Genomic DNA, 16,659 nt, shown 5'->3' with positions numbered 1-16,659 from the left:
TCTGATTTACTTGACATATTAAAATGTTGCTTTCTTTGATGTGAAGTCTGAACCATTTCCTACTACTACAACCCTCCCCCTGCCCCACCAATCAATGTTGGATGTTTCTAGGGGTTCATGACCAAAATAACAACCAACAACATTGATCAGGGGGAATGGGGGCATATTTGAGGTACCCATGTTAAAGTGTTCGAACAATTATGACCGGGATTGAAGGTCCAATGCCCCTTCACCTTTTTCCCAATGCACACCAATACAATATGGAATATATTATAGTGGATACCATTTCCTTTTCTGCCTTTTCAACAAACCCCATCTCAATAAAATACAAGTTTGCGTCATAAAAACTGTGGTGGACAGTCACAAATAAAGGAGGATGATCCAATTAACAACCTCATCCCAAGTTTTTACTCCATCAAACAGAGATTTTGGTATCAATGGAAAACCAATAATTATTTGTCTTCTGTCCCTGTGAAATATTAGGGTTGGTAGATGTTTTGTTTGGATTTTGTAAGCCAAAATATGGGTATCATGGGTTTACCCACTTTTCTCCATACAGTATTTTGTGGGCTTTCAAATGTACATTTATGGCTTTCATATCATAACAAATTGGAATACTGGCAGGAAACGTCACAGATAGAGCCTTAAGGGATAAGTCATTCAACCAAATAAGATATAGCATGTAATGAAATCAGATCACCCTCCTTTAACATCAACCTTGTGACAATATCTGATCTAATAACTGGCCTTTACTGGTTCATCCTCATGCAACAGGGATCCCTTATCCTCCATCACTGGCCTTCATGGTTTGTCCTCTTGCGAGAAGAACCCTCTCCTGTTCATCCCTTGTTTCATCCTATAGGATCTTATTGTCATCTCCTTGGTTTGTCCTCTTGCATGAATCCTCCTCTCCTGTCCATCCTTGGCTTTCATCCTATAGTACCTCCTCTTTCCTGTTTGTCCTCTTGCAAGAAGAAACTTCTCCTGTTCATCCCTCGCTTTCATCCTATAGGACCTCATTTATCCCTGTCCTCTTCCTCCTCATTATCGTCATCTTTATCAAGGAGAACCTGTTGTGTTAAAGTTCTTATATCAGCTATCATGGTGTTCAAGGAATCTGTGGGGACAAAGGCAAAAATGAAATAACATCAAGCACTTTCCATGGTTGAGCTGGTAGTGTGGTTGAAACACTCATCACTGCTGCCTAGGCTCAACTCCCCTTGTGAATGTGGTTCTCCTGTAACTGTCATACTTAAATTATTTAAAGCTCTAATTAATTGGGCTAGCATTTGTGACAGTGATGGTCATAATTATGGTACACAGGCTCACATATTTACATTACCATGGACAGGGTTTTAAAAGGGTACTTCATAATAATGAAGTGCCCTTTTAAACACATGTGACATGATCAAGGGGAATGAGTCAGATGTCGCTAATATTGTTTTTGAGTTATTGGCAAAAACAGTGTTCAAATTCTTTTGTTTTATATTGTTTTCAGCCATTGATAAATTGTTCATAACTCGGTAACAAGATGTCTGATTTTGATGTAAAAAGCTTCAAATTGAAAATTGCCGACATGGGACTCATTCTCCTTGATCATGTCACATATAATCCACAGCCTTATCCCCTGATAAGATATTATACCATCAGAAACTTAGGACTACACCACGTTGGTGTACACAACCTTTCTTATTGATTCATCCAATGTATTTTGGGCAGTAGAGATACAGATATGACAACACAGTGGCATATAGGGCACTGTAATATGCAATTATATGCATAACTCACAAATTCAATGTCAGAATCAAATGAAATTTTGAAAATAATCTTTTTTCATGGATATCTAGTGAACCATACCATAAAAGAGAATGTTAGAATCACAAAATACACCTTTAAAGGCACACATTTGACATCTATAATACAAAGGCTATTGGATGTGTTGAACAGGCATGAGAAGACATTGCAATGAAAAAAAGGAAAATCCTGTTAAAAAAGGAAAAGGTGCATAAAATATGGCAAAAATGCTCAAAACGGGCTAAAAAGAAATGAAAACACAGAAATTTGGGCAAAACAAAGGAATTCCTTAAAAAAAGGAAAATTCTCATGCCTGGTTGAAACAAATGCATTCTGGTAAAACAAAATGATGCATGAAAATGAAATTACATGCTACTTCCACAAATTGACTGATTGGATGAATGTCACAACAGTGGGATCCTGATATCTCAAGTTCAATTCCTAGCTAAAGAAAAAGGTAAAAATAAAGTTAGCATCTGACGTCCCTGTCAATAAAACTCCACACGACCCATGATTAGGTAGCTTAGCGTAACGAGGGAGGTGACAATGCATATCCAAAGTATGCAGATGGTAACCAATCAGTTTTCCCTGTCTCTGAAAATAGGTGAGGAAGATTAATTTCAATCTACTCATTGGCTGTCATTTGTGATATTGTTCTGACTTACAGAATTTTTTTCCACTTGCCTTTTTTCTGTTGCACTTGTCTCCCAGCTTTAAATGCGGCAGGTTGTTTTGATGTATCCTGGGCAGACACATCTTGATTATCTGATACAGACTCCTTGTCCGGTGGCATTTTCTTAGCTACAGCTCGTTGCGCTTTGTACTGGTTTATCAGACCCTCTTGCCTTAGGGTAGCCTAGAAGAAAGCAACAATAAAACATAACTGTTTTACATATTGCAGGTGGAAAGAATTGAAAGTTTACAGATTCAGTCATATATTGGATTGTCAAGGAAGTGCTCCAAATCTCAATAATTCATGTTAGCATATTCAAAACTGTTCACTATTTATCAAAGGCATTCTGTAAAATCTTTCTAGAAATCAAGCCCATTATAGGCACAGCTCAGTTTGACTTACCATCCGTGGGATCTGCCATCTTGAAGTGACAGGGCTGCCAACAATTTTCAGCCCAAGTTGCGGGTCAAATAATTGAAAAGTAGTTCAAGTTTCCTCTTAGCAATTGGTTTCTATGGGGCAGGAAAGTACTTTAAGATGCGGCAGCCAATGTTGGAAAGTCACACAATTATTTTCTCAACCATTGGATCTATGGGACATGAAATGATCAAGCAGGGTCCCTGCACCGTCAGACCAATAAAATTCCATCACCTTTCCATGACCAAACTGATTTTTGGCGATAGATGTATCACATATTTAAAAAAATGTAACTTAAAACTGACATATATACACGTAACCGGAAGATTCAAACTATCTGATCAAAAGACAAGTTCCTGTTCAGCCACAAAGGTCATGGAAACACATTAACCTTCATGTGTAAAGGGAAGTGAAAGTAGCCATATGCACTTCCCTCAACTATATATTGATTTACACAAACAGTTTTACAATCTGCTTTTTACTTCCTGCAAGCCTAGAGGGGCACATAAAATGAATGTACATATCTGTCATCATGTACCGTACACATTACACTTACAGTATTTGTCTGGTCTGATAGTTTGTGATGATTTGATGGTCTGATTCAATTGCATGGACTTCAAAACAGAACCCAAATTCCATTATACATACTAGCACCTATCTTTTGCTGTTCATAAATGCATCGAGTTAGGGTTTGGTGGTTGTAAGTTTACATAAGTCTTGGCTTGTTGTGGCAATAGGACGATAAGGGAGTAGTCACTGTTGCACTGCACAGGCAGAAGGTTCTCTGTAGGACTACTTTTATTCCCCTCCCTTGTAGGGACTACACAGTAAAAAAAAGTCCCCCGTGAGGACTACATTCAGTCACAAAAAAAAAAACACTCCCTATAATGCAAGGTTCCTGCACCTTCAGGACCAAATTCCATGACCAAATTATGACAAATCTATTACAGTTTTCATCAAAGTCTAGTGTATCAGGACATTACTAAATCCATGAGCATATAAACCAGAGGTAGCACTAAGTTTTACAACAAGGGGTTCTAAAAACCGCTGAAAATCCGAAATACGGGGGCACAATCCAAAAACCAGGGTTTTTTTTTGTTTTCAATCCTGTTTAACACCAAACCCTAACCAAACACGTAGTCCTGACCTGGCCTAACTCCAACCGTCACCTCCTAAACCCCTACCATCATGCTAACTAAATTCTAATCCTGACCCTAAAACTAAAATAATTCAAACCCTAAATTTGCAAAATTACGATCACACGATATGACTATGTTGTGTTAAGTCAATGGTGCAGAATTCAACAACCCAAATACTGCACATGCCACTAATTTACCAGGGTTCAAATTCCATTTTGTTGTTGAAATTTTGTAAAACTTTGTGAAATTGTGTTTAATTTGACAAAATATCTGGGTTTCAGGCATAAAGTAGGTCAAATTTTCTTGGAAATTTGTCAGATATAAGTCCACTTTCAGATTTTCTTAAGGCACATCCCTAACCAAACCAACCTTCCCTGAGATTTAGACAATACCTACCATGAGCAAATTCTTGTCCCTTTCCACATCTTTCAACTGATTGGTTAATCTACCTATATCTAGTTTACTTTGTTCTTCTTGTATCTTTAGCATCTCAGCTGATCTATCTTTCTCCCTGGCATGCTGTCTCTCCAGTTGACGTAAGGACACCACTGAAAATGATACACAATCATACAAACAAGCAGTTATACATGGTCAATATTATTGACATTGTAACACATTAGAGGGCATGATTGCGGCAATAACAAATCCCTTAAAGTCCCTCGCACTCCAAATCGCCAAAGAAACTACTGGAAAATTACCATATAATACAGTACAATATCAACACCAAGTGTTAATTAATTATGAGGCACCGGTTATCATTTGCCTTGGCAGCTTTTTTTTTTGTACCTAATACTGAATGAGCACATGGTAAGTTCACATCAACAGTTCTAGTGAAACTAACAGATATCATTATTCATACATCCAACTGTAGCTCTTCAAGGCACAAACAAATTGCTTTCAGTACCCTATATTATCAAATTCCTGTGATTGAATGCCCTTTCAAATTTCAAATGGTCTGAAACACAAACTGTAATCAGGGTTTACTTTAACGCACATCAGGCATTTTTCTGACTCCTTCAAATCCATAGTCACAAAGTCCAATGCGTACAAAATCTTGAAAACGTACGCATTCAGATATTGCAAGATTTGAATCGAGAAACACCCGATATTGTGCATTTATTCTTGGCTTTTGGCATTTAGGACCTACTCCCGATATGTAGGGCCCATCAAATATTGTCAGCATCGATCCATTTATGTTTTAGTGATTGCGAGTCTCTAAAATTGTAGAGTGTCAGTTTGAAATATTGCAAATTGGGTTCGGGTCGTTTTTTCTGTTTAAATGATGCACCAAATATGTCTTCAATTGGACTTTAATTTTGCAATATTTTCCCTCTCGGGGGAGGGGGGGACATCCCCCTCAGACACCCCCATGCGTAGTGGAAAAATAAGTGACCATTTTCGCTTCTGCTTTCGACATTTGCCAATTTAGGCCCTATGTTTAACACAATTTATAGGCCTAATAGGGAAAACGTGACAACGAAAGGCTTTATGGATCGTCATTTCACTTTTTTCGGCTTTTCAACTGTTCAAACTTAAATTTTACACAGTAATATTGTCAAAATGGTCCACCAAATCGCTTCAATTAGGTCTTAATTTTGCAAAATTTTCCAAGTTCTAACATGTCTAAGGGGGGGAACATCACCCTGCGTAGTTCATAAACAAATGGCCACTTTCACTTCTGCTTTCGACAACTTGCCGTCCACGAAAGACTCCATGGACTGCTCATTTCACAAATGTTCGGCTTTTTTAAACTAAAATTTTACACATTAATAGTGCCAAAATGATCCACCAAATTGCTTCAATTAGTTTTTCATTTTGCAAAAGTATCTTACTTCTCAGGTGGCATTTTTATATATTATTATTTTCTTCTAAAATTGCCCCCACCCCTTCTGACTGCTCTAGATCCGCCACTGCTCCAAACAGTGGCGTAGATTTCTTTTTGACTGGGAGGGGTGAAAAAAATGTCTTGAAGTATAGTGAATCCAGCACCTTTCGGAAAAAGAATAAGTTTATGGTACAAAAGATTTTGAAATTTTGAAGCTAAACTGTTGAAATATGGTGCAAAAGTGGAATCATTTTGAAGCTAAACTGTTGAAATATGGTGTAAAAGTGGAATCAATTTGCTAAGCCGCCAAAATTTGCACTTTGGGGCTAAAATGGCCAAATATGAGGTTAATTTGGTCAGAAACCCACATACAGGCGTCAACATTGGGGGATGATTGTATGGACCATCCCCTGGCAAAATATTGGGGGAGATTCCCCCCAACCACCTCCGGATCTACGCCTATAGCTCCAAAAACACACATATTGTTAAAAATGTATTCAAAATTAATATTATAAAAATACCCCTTGGGCAATGTTTCTGACTCCTTCAGAGGAAAAATTCACAATTGAAAGGGTCAAAAAAATTGGAAAATACCCCTTCAGCAAAATGCTTAAAGAAAACCCTGACTGTAATAGACACTTGCAAGAGAGGATGTGATCATGACTAGTATATAATAGTGTCTCATCTAAAGTTGAGAATAATGCCATGTTGGATTTCGTAGTGGAAGATTCAAATCAGTGCATTTTCGCCATCAAGTGGATACGTCCTACGGGATTAAGTCAGCATTAACTATTCAAATTGCCATGAAATCCACTGTATATTCAACTTGTTTTCTTACCTGCTTTAGCATGCTCCCTTCTAGCCTCATTCACTCTCTGTTCCATCTCCATAAGCTGACTCTTGTACTGACTTTCCATGACTTCACACCGCTCTTTGGATGCTGAAAGGGATACAAAAATGTTAAGCTGTCATGGTCAACATGCATGCAGGGTCGTAATTATATGAGGCCAGGGTGATATTTTATTGAGCTTTGCGTAAATCAAAATTGATCCACAGAAACTCATCTAGCAAGAATCAATGGCATGATTTTAAGATAATCTATCTTGATTCTCTCAAGTTAAGTTTTCTACCTCACATTGTAAAAACATGTATCACAATGCCCCATATAGTATAGGATGGGTCTTACACTGTATACAGCCAAGTGAGATGAGGCTACCACTTGGGTACACCACCATGGGGATGAGGCTACCACATTTTTGTTTTGTTTAATACCATCTAAAGAAAACATATATCAGGCCTAAACCTTTACTGGGGTATGAGAAAAATATCATCTTTCTTCAGATGCCAAAAATGATGGCATAAAATGGTGGATGAGGCTATCAATTGGGTCACCCACTGTAAATAGGATCAAAGTACAAACATATGTGTCGTGTCATGTCAAAAGGAGACACTTTTGGGCAGGATCATAAATGGAGAAATAGCCAAAAATCTGACTGGGGGTGATTTTTTCACAATTTGGGTTTGTTGCAAATTTGTGATGTTATTAATGTTAAAAATATTGTCTGATAGTTTCAGACCGGAATATAACTGGCATCTTGTATTTTTTGAGATATTTTTCAAGGTAATTCCTACTCTCAACATTGTCAATAATATTTTTAAAGGTCGATATCTCAATTTCGAATTTTATAATACCATAACTTACGAACTCAATATCTTCGCTTAGGAATGTCGGATTTCATTGGGGAAAACGGCATTGTGGAGCAAAATATCTCTATATTTAAGATATGTAAAAACCTCAAAATTGATACCCTGCCCAAAAGTGTCTCCTTTTGACATGACACGTCACATATGCTTTTATTTGAGCTAGGGTAGCGATTTTGGATGATGTGATGTCCCTGATCTGAAGTACCATAACTAACTCAAAATGTCAAGTTTTTCTTTTCTCCAATGGTTAGATACCTTTGTCTGCTCCGACATGTAATTTTGCAATGTCTACTTTCAATTTACTGATTGTGTCTGTTGCTTCCATCAGGCTTGCCTCCTTTTCTTCAAATTCGCTACCCTGAGATTCTATTTGCTGCAGAACAATATTTTCAATACAAATAAATTATATTTAATCTAGTTTTGTTTGCTTTTATTTATCTTAAAAATCAAAATTGAAAACATATCTGTACTCATAAATGATTTTATGTCATTAGCCACTCTTAAAGGAGAATTTTGTGATCCTAGCATCCTCTTTTTATGACATTTTTCAGTATATATCCACAAAAAAAGCTTATTCTGACAATTTCAGTTGATTCCGATTTTGCGTTTGAGAGTTATGCATGATTATGTGTATTACACTGCTCCTTAGACAATGTGTTGTAATTTCGTTCTGGTATACCAGAACGAAATTAAAATTTCACGATATCTTTGCTAAACGAATTAATCTGCAAGAAATATTTTGCAAATAAACATTATGTAGCCAGAGGTTTCCAGTAATATAAAAATCTCAACTTTTTTTGAGAAAAGTGGGGGATGATGCTGTGGATCACGAAATGCCCTTTTAACATTCTTTTGAAATACCAACCAGATCGCCACTTTGTTATACTACAAAACATTACTGCCCTATTCACAATAACAGTAAACATTTGGCAAGTTTAAAGCTAATAAAGATGTTATAAATTGCATGCTCATACCTGAGTCATTTCTTCCACTGTCTTCTCCAAGTTTCTTGATGTTTCCTCTAATTCTGCTATCTTTGATTCCACTGTAAAACAGAATAATGCGATGTGTTTATTTATGTAATGAAAATGACACTGTAATATCTAATCTACACAACTGTGACATATATATCCACCAACCCAAGGCAATTTACCCCATGTGCACACTACTGCCTTAATGCCCTAGTGTTTTGGCCAATCTTGTTCATGACACCCAAAAAACCAAGAGGTTTCTCTCATTGATGAGCAAGCATCATAGTAATTGAGGTATTTGCTTTCCATATTTCACCTCCTTCTCATTCAGTTGACAAGCATCACAGAGAAAATGTAGCTTTGCATTTTGAAAAACCTACTTATTCAGGAATTGATTCCAAGAAGACTTACTGCTTCAGAGTCCATTTTAGGTACAAGTTTTAATCGCAGGCTATACTTACACTTGTCTTTGGTTGATTGTAAAGTCTCTTCAAAATACTTGGCATCATCTTTGATTCTTTCTGCAAGATTAGATCTCTCTTTCTTCACTCTTTCCAACTCAGCAATGAGCTCATCATATGACATTCTTGAATGAACAAAAGAGAACATTTGATAAAGAAAAGCAAAACACTTATAATAGGCCAAAAGTTTGGTTGACTCAGCCATGCATTATTTTTAATATGAAGTGCAATACATGCCTTTATTTTCCCTAATATGCACAAATTGTTTTCACCGCCTATTGGCAGTTGTGACGTTGTCCTGCCCTTGCCTATTGATCAAGCTAAATTCTGTTCCCACTCACCATTTTGACAGTTAGGCATTTAGAATTGAACACCAATCATGTACACTGACACAAAGTTGTCCAAGTTGATATTAATTTGTGTAACAGGAGTTTGTGTTGCTAGGTTTGTTAATACATAAACATACCGTAAAAACTCGATAGTTAGCATATGTACATGTGCTTACTATCAAGCGCTTTTGAAAACATGAAATTGCACCAGTCCTGCGCTTTACCAACTGAGCTAATGGGGTTGACACAAATTTGCAGGTTTACTTGTTCGTATATAACTATGTGTATCAATGATTTGCTCAAAACTCTTTACACTTGAGTGGATGGGGCTCTTCATATTTGCATGTTTTTAAAGCGCTCAATAGTAAGCACATATGCTAACTATCAAGTTTTTAAGGTATAAATTTGGGACTTTAAAAATCCCTTTGTGTTATCAGAACTTTAACAGAGTTTGTGATAAAAAATTTCCAGAGTATATAACATAACACAAAAAATCACCACAATTATTTCCCTATCGTCTGTCTTCTATGAAAACATACCTTCTATCCACAAGCTGTACCGATTCCTCAGTGTAGTCTGGTGAGGTGCTCACATCAACAACATAACTGCTGGATGTTGTCTTCTTTCCTTGTTCACTCTGAGACATCTGAATCTTCAGTAGAGCTTCTTTTCTTGCAAATAGTCCTGTTGATATGAAGTTGTGAAATGATAATATAGATGCTATCAATTTGGTTTAGATGTTTGTATCATTTAGGGTTTTTTGGGTGTATCCTTTGTGTAAGAGAACACCAAATAAACCCTAATTCTAATCCTAATCTTTATCCTAACCCTAAACCTTACCCTAAATCCTAACCCTAACTCTAATCCTATTAGTATTTTGTGCTCTCTTACACTAAGAATAATTCGGTTTGTTTGGGTTTTTTGGTGGGGTTTTTATACAATTCATATTATCATGCAGTTCGATTTTTCTTTAATCAATTCCCTGGCACTTTAATTTCAAAAGAGTTCTGAAAAAAGGTAAATTTAGCGGTATTTATTCAGTATGCTAGGAGTAAAAATAGGGGACAAGCCCCTGTTGATTGAAAATACAGCTTATTTAGCCAATGTCAACATGAAGTAAAATATTTCGCTAAAATATTGAATTAACACCTCTGCTATTTGGCAGTTCATAATATGACAATAATGGAAAGAAAAGTGCAAATGCTTATTATGTTTCAGTACAAATAACTCACAGCCTGGACCAAATCAAGATATGCCTGTTCAATATGTTACTAACCTTTTAGCACATCAATACGACTTGTTGCAAAGCTCACCCGCTGCTCAAAGGCTCCAAGTTTTGTTGCTATACTTCGCATTCTTTCTTGGTGAGAATTCTGCCAATCTCTAAAACTGTACAACATATTAAAATTCAATTTGAAAATTTATTCTTCCGAGTAGTAATGTGAAAAACAGTCCACACCTGCACATGAAATGAATGTGGTAAAAAGTACCGTATTGGTGGGTGGGATTATACTTGAATTTCAAAAAAAAATTTGAATGCATTTTGAAATCATTAATAGAGTATGACATGAATACAAATGATCAATTTTTATATTAAAAATACAAAACATCTTGAATTTTTTTTTTTTTTAGGTCAACCATGAATGATCCTAGCATCTAGGTCTAGGTCCAGGGAAAATACAAAACCAAAAAAACCCTTTTTTTTTTTTACAATTTCTGGAATTTTTGAAAAATGGGGGTGGGACTATACTCGAACGTGGGACTATACTCGGACGAATACGGTAATGTTATATAGAAATATGCAGTTCTGTTTCCAGTGTCTTTAAAATAATTTATTACATCATTGATATAACACATGATAACAAAATTAAGTTAACACCACAGCAAGTACAAATGGGTGTTAACAGCAGGCAGAAATGAAGTGAAGTAACATGTGGCATTCAATCTAGATGTGTGTGTGTTCTGACCCGACTGGTTGATTCCAATTAGGCTAATGAAATAATATGCTTGACTACATGTGGCTAAACTGAAATCAAAGCAATCAAACTTTGGTTCATTTTAACAACCCACACCAAGAAACCAACCTGGTATAAATTACACAACCTTGCACCTTTGTAAGTAAATAGATGCAGTTGTAATTCTGACAGATATTTTATCACAATAACTTCAGCACTTTTAAACTTTTTAACACTTTGATGGTACCGTCACAACAGGTTCACTTCCCCTCACCAAATAATCATTCACCCATACAAGTTTTACTGTGATGATCACTTACCAATTCAAAGCAGGATTAAGTCCCATCACAGCATCTTCATCTTCTTGTAACTTGGCATCCAATGCATCTGCAACTTGCTGCAAGGACTGCAACTCATCAACAACATTCTGCACCCAAATTAACATATAGAATAAGCTTATGTTACAACAAGAAAGACATCATCAAAAGATTACCTTTCACAAAATCAATCTTAAGGTAAAGGTGAGTCGGATGGCAGAAGCCATATTTTTCCATTTTTTTTTTAGCAATTTAATGGAAAAACTGCAGTGTACTTCTTAATGTAAATAGCGTACATTGATCTTATATAGTAAATGAGTAAAGGAAGCCAATCACATTTTGATCACATTTCCATATATCTTACAGTTCTTGAGTTAAGGCCAATAATATATGAAAACAAAAGTTTTAGGCATTTTTGTCCTCATGAGAACAATACTGCACATGAACATGGGATGGAAATGACACCCCTTATAATCAAGCCTTGGGATCTCCTTCATAGAACCTGTAACATTCCTCTGGTGTGTCAGCTTTACTTGTCTCAATATTTGAGTGCAAGCACAACAGTTTGATCAGCTCTTAATAGGCGGAAATGTTAGGCTTTTGCCACTACGCCGAAAAGTAGACCCACGTTAAGCGTGCTATTAGTGACCTGTCTGGCCTATATTTAGTGAGCTAAAGAAAGTACAGGACTTCAATTAATAATTTGTGATGCTTCTGGCGAGATGTCACAAGAGAATTATCAAAATAAAATATTTTGATATTAATCCGCGATGTTACAAGGCCCGCCGATTACGAGCTGATCAAAGTATAGGTCATGCTCCCCTTAGAGTTAGACCCACATTAATGCTCAAGAAATCCTGCACATTAGTACATTCTACCCATAGCAACATGGTGAAAATTCATTGACTGTTTCAAGATATCCCAGCAAGAATCTGATCCTATTCTTCAAACTCTGATGAGTCATAAGTGACAACCTACCTGGGTCTTTGCTCCCTCCATCTTTAACTGTGCATCCTTATCAGCAATTGTATGGTCTAGCATGAGGCACTTATTTTGAGCTGATGCCGCTTTGTTCTCCAATTCCACAATCTGAAATGGAAAATAAATATGGGCATGGTAAATGAAAATTGATTCATTGGTTTCTGTTTCCTACCCGCACTGACATTTCATTTTAGCCAACACAGAAAATGTACCATACTTGTTGGAACAAATGTCACACTTATCCTCCTAATCATTTTATTAGTTTCATGCCACTCACTCTCAACACGGGCAGGTAGTGATAAAAAATAACAATACGAAAAATTTACGATAAAATTGTTACTTAAGGGGGTACTACACCCCTGGCCAATTTTGTGCCTATTTTTGCATTTTTCTCCAAAATTATAGCGCATTGGTGGTAAGTAAGATATGTATGTTATAGGGGCAAGGACTACAACTACTGCACTGAAAATTCCGCAACTCAAGGCAAGTCGTTATTGATTTATTGATCAAATATTGGTTTTCCCTCATTTTTGTCTGTAACTCCACAACTGTTGTCTGTGCTGAAATAAAATTTCCAGTGCAGTAGTTGTAGTCCTTGCCCTATAATATACATATCTTACTTCTCACCTATGCGCTATAATTTTTGAGAAAAATGCAAAAATAGGCACAAAATTGACCAGGGGTGTAGTACCCCCTTAACTTTAAGGGGGTACTACACCCCTGTGGTAAATTTGAGACTATTTTTGCATTTTTCTCAAAATATAATAACACAGTGGTAACAAAAGTTACGCATATTATTGGGGCAAGGAATCCAATTATTACACTGAAATTTCAGTGACTCAAAACACTTGGTTCAGTATATATGATAGGAAATGAGGTACATCCTAGCTGTCCCTCATTTCTTATCATAAATAATGAACCGCTTGTCTTAGGTCACTGAAATTTCAGTGTAGTAATTGAATTCATTGCCCCTATAATATACATAACTTTTGTTACCACCGTGTTATTAGTTTTTGAGAAAAATGCAAAAAAAGTCATAAATTTATGGAGGGGTGTAGTACCCCCTTAAGCCTTATTTGGTGGTGGAATTTTGCAAGAAAACTTAACTTATCGTATCAAAAACTTAACAGAATTTTGGGGTGGTACAAATGATGTAGCATCCATTAAGCATATGTGACACGATCAAGGGAAATGAGTCGGATGTCGCTAATATTGATTTTGAGATATTGACAAAGAAAGTGTTAAAATTCTTTTGTTTTATATTGTTTTCAGCGATTGATAAATTGATGTAACCAAATAAAAGTCGTATCAACATGGGGTTTTCAGTTTCAGAAAGCTCTAAATGTCCTCTTTAGAAACATATATAAAACTCATTTTCGACCAGGGTCGACATGTGACTCATTCCCCTTGATCATGTCACATATGTTTACATGCTAGAGGTTTTTTTGTTTTTGTTTTTGCTAAAATTGCCATCACTCTGTTTGAGACATAATTGTTTCGGGTGACACATCACCGTTCATCTGCTTAGATGCACAGTGCTGCAAATAAACAAACCGGTGGCTATGTTTTGTTATTACCGTAATTTCTGGAATATAAGCCGCGGCGTATACGTTATTTTTGGAGCCGCCGAAAGTCAGTGCGGCTTATACGGTGATGCGGCTTATACAGCAACGTTTGAAGCAGAAAAACAAACAAGAAAATTTTTTTTAAAAAACGACTCGACCGCTGGTGAGTGAGCCAATCGGCAAATTGTTCAAAGTCATCAACATCGTTTACCGTAATCCTCTTTTATGTCAGTTCATTCATGGAAATTTTGATGACAGTCTCATTGATTGACTGACATGACTTGAGTATTTATCCCGGAAATTATCAACAGACGACGCCGTCATCCCGTCCCAATTTAATCATGATCGCATTGATGGAATTATCATTCAATCATTCTCATAATTGCAGCGATTTATTAATAGAAAGTGTAAAAAAATTATTGTAAATTTTTCTTGCATTTTTAATTTCATTCTTGTACAATTGTGAAGTTTGAGTAAAAAAAAAAATATGGTTGTTCGCTTTTTATTTATATTATAAAAGTTTCATATCTGTCATGTTTGATCGATCCTTGAAAGCAAATTATGTAGGAGGCCTACCTCACACTCATGCACTGGCGCTGGGCGTTGGCTCTCATTCAGCCCTTAGCCAACTAGCAAATAACTTTCCATATTACTGGTACAATGCTCCGTATTTTGTAGTAAATCACTGTACAACAAGAACAATTCACATTTTGTTTTCAAATAACTCCAAGAATGAATTGGCCATTAAATATCCACGAAAAGTTGAATTTCTGGTACCACACATCGGGTACTTTCCCGTGTGCTTTCCCTCATTACGGTAATTATTCATACACAACGCTGGAACCCGGTTCTGCCCATGCGACGTTGAAAGTAGACATTTTTGGTAAACAACTTTACGAGCGACCTTGTACTTCCCGGGTAGTCCTCATTAAATATTCATAACTTCATTCATACCGACCGTGGGATAGTATCAATTACACCATATTTAGAAACATGTTTACCTGGGCATTTGCCTCCTGGGGGCCGGGGTGATGATCTCATACAATTATTTTTAAAGCAAGTTTATGGTCAAGAAGTTTATTTTTATAAAATTTGAACGAATTAAGGTTTTGTAATTTTTTTTAAAAAACTTTTCTTAACCATGCGATTGGCGATTCCCGCTCAAATTGATAAACAATGTGACGTGAAGGGGAATCCCTGTGATGACGATCGACGCTTGAGGCACGTTTTGATGGGGTTTCCGACTTGCTCATCAGGGCTAGCAGTAGCACATGGCTTAACGACCCCAAGACCCGGAAGATAGAGCAACCTCGCGGCGCGGCGTGTGTGATGGACTATTTCAACCCAGAATTCGCCAATTATCATTGGTATTTTGAATACATAAAAATCATACAAGGATACGCTATCGCTTACGGAATTGCTGAACTGGGATTATTTTATTAATTTGGACAGTACACAGACATTGAAGAACATTGGAAGATAATGATCGAGTACAAGTTACATGAATTACGTCATGGATCAATATCCACACAGCGCGGTATTCACCATGTTGATACCATGCTTGAGGATCAAATAAAACGCCGACGTCAATGAAATTGACCCAATTAGTAAGTTAGGAACAACATTTAAACCATTTTGCTGATAAAATGTTGTCTGATGACATAAACTTTTATTTATTCTTAGACTTCCATTTATAGGTGAAAATAGCGCATTACAGAAGAGTATGCATGTCAAAATCGGCCGTTCGTGGTGCGGCTTATATGGCGGTGCGGCTTATACGCCGCCGTTTGAATCTTATTTTAGCATTTTTTCGGACCTGCGGCTTATACTCCGTGCGGCCAATATTCCGGAAATTACGGTACAATGACAAGTGAAAAATTCCAAATGCAAGTGATATATTTATAGCTAATTAATTTTGTCAGATAATCTCTAAAAAAGAAAAAGACTTTTAGTGATTGCTGACTTCCAATACGACTTACCATATTTTGTTGATCTTTTGCATCTTTTTGCGATGCAATATCTTGAGATTTCAGTTGCACCATCAGCGCAAAAACCTTTTCTCGCCATCTTCACAAAAACAAATAGTATAAATGGAATTATGAAAACTTAATAATAATATTGCTTAAAACACAAATAATAATTTTACTATACAACTATTTGCATTCCCCTCATCTTAAGAAGTGAATTGACACAATCATATGGACTGAAACAATTGCACATATCAAAGGTTGTAGTAGAAAAAACTATGATCAAGTTGGTATTGCTTTTTGTCTGCTTTGATTCTCTCTCCTCAAAAGTGCTTGCCAAAGCATACACAGTAAGTGCACATATTTGGATAAGATATTAATCACTTATATTCTGTATTCTACCAATCTCGATGAATTTATGATTTCTATTTTCTACCTAAACAGTGATAAATTATAGTGATAAACTATCAACTGTATTATCTTTTTTGGTTTGTGCATTAATTATCAGGCTTTGAGTTTTAAAAATACTTGGCATGCAGTAAATCACACTCCTTGAAATGT

General features: G+C 36.4%; 1 protein-coding gene across 1 annotated transcript; it reads right to left on the bottom strand.

Annotated features, from left to right (window-relative positions):
• Positions 1–219: 219 nt before the first annotated feature.
• Positions 220–16,194, bottom strand: LOC140139265 (coiled-coil alpha-helical rod protein 1-like). Its single transcript, XM_072161046.1, has 12 exons — positions 16,111–16,194; positions 12,564–12,674; positions 11,589–11,695; positions 10,590–10,702; positions 9,853–9,997; positions 8,985–9,109; positions 8,527–8,597; positions 7,808–7,925; positions 6,687–6,788; positions 4,420–4,571; positions 2,479–2,650; positions 220–1,117 (listed from the first exon to the last, which is right to left on the bottom strand). The coding sequence occupies exons 1-12, from the start codon at positions 16,171–16,173 to the stop codon at positions 1,017–1,019; spliced, it is 1,380 nt and encodes a 459-aa protein (XP_072017147.1). The 5' UTR covers positions 16,174–16,194; the 3' UTR covers positions 220–1,016.
• Positions 16,195–16,659: the final 465 nt, after the last annotated feature.

Source organism: Amphiura filiformis, chromosome 18 (assembly GCF_039555335.1).
Source record: "Amphiura filiformis chromosome 18, Afil_fr2py, whole genome shotgun sequence".
NCBI lineage: Eukaryota > Metazoa > Echinodermata > Ophiuroidea > Amphilepidida > Amphiuridae > Amphiura > Amphiura filiformis.
Note: the sequence above shows the minus strand (reverse complement) of the source record. Positions and strands in the feature narration are given on the sequence as shown.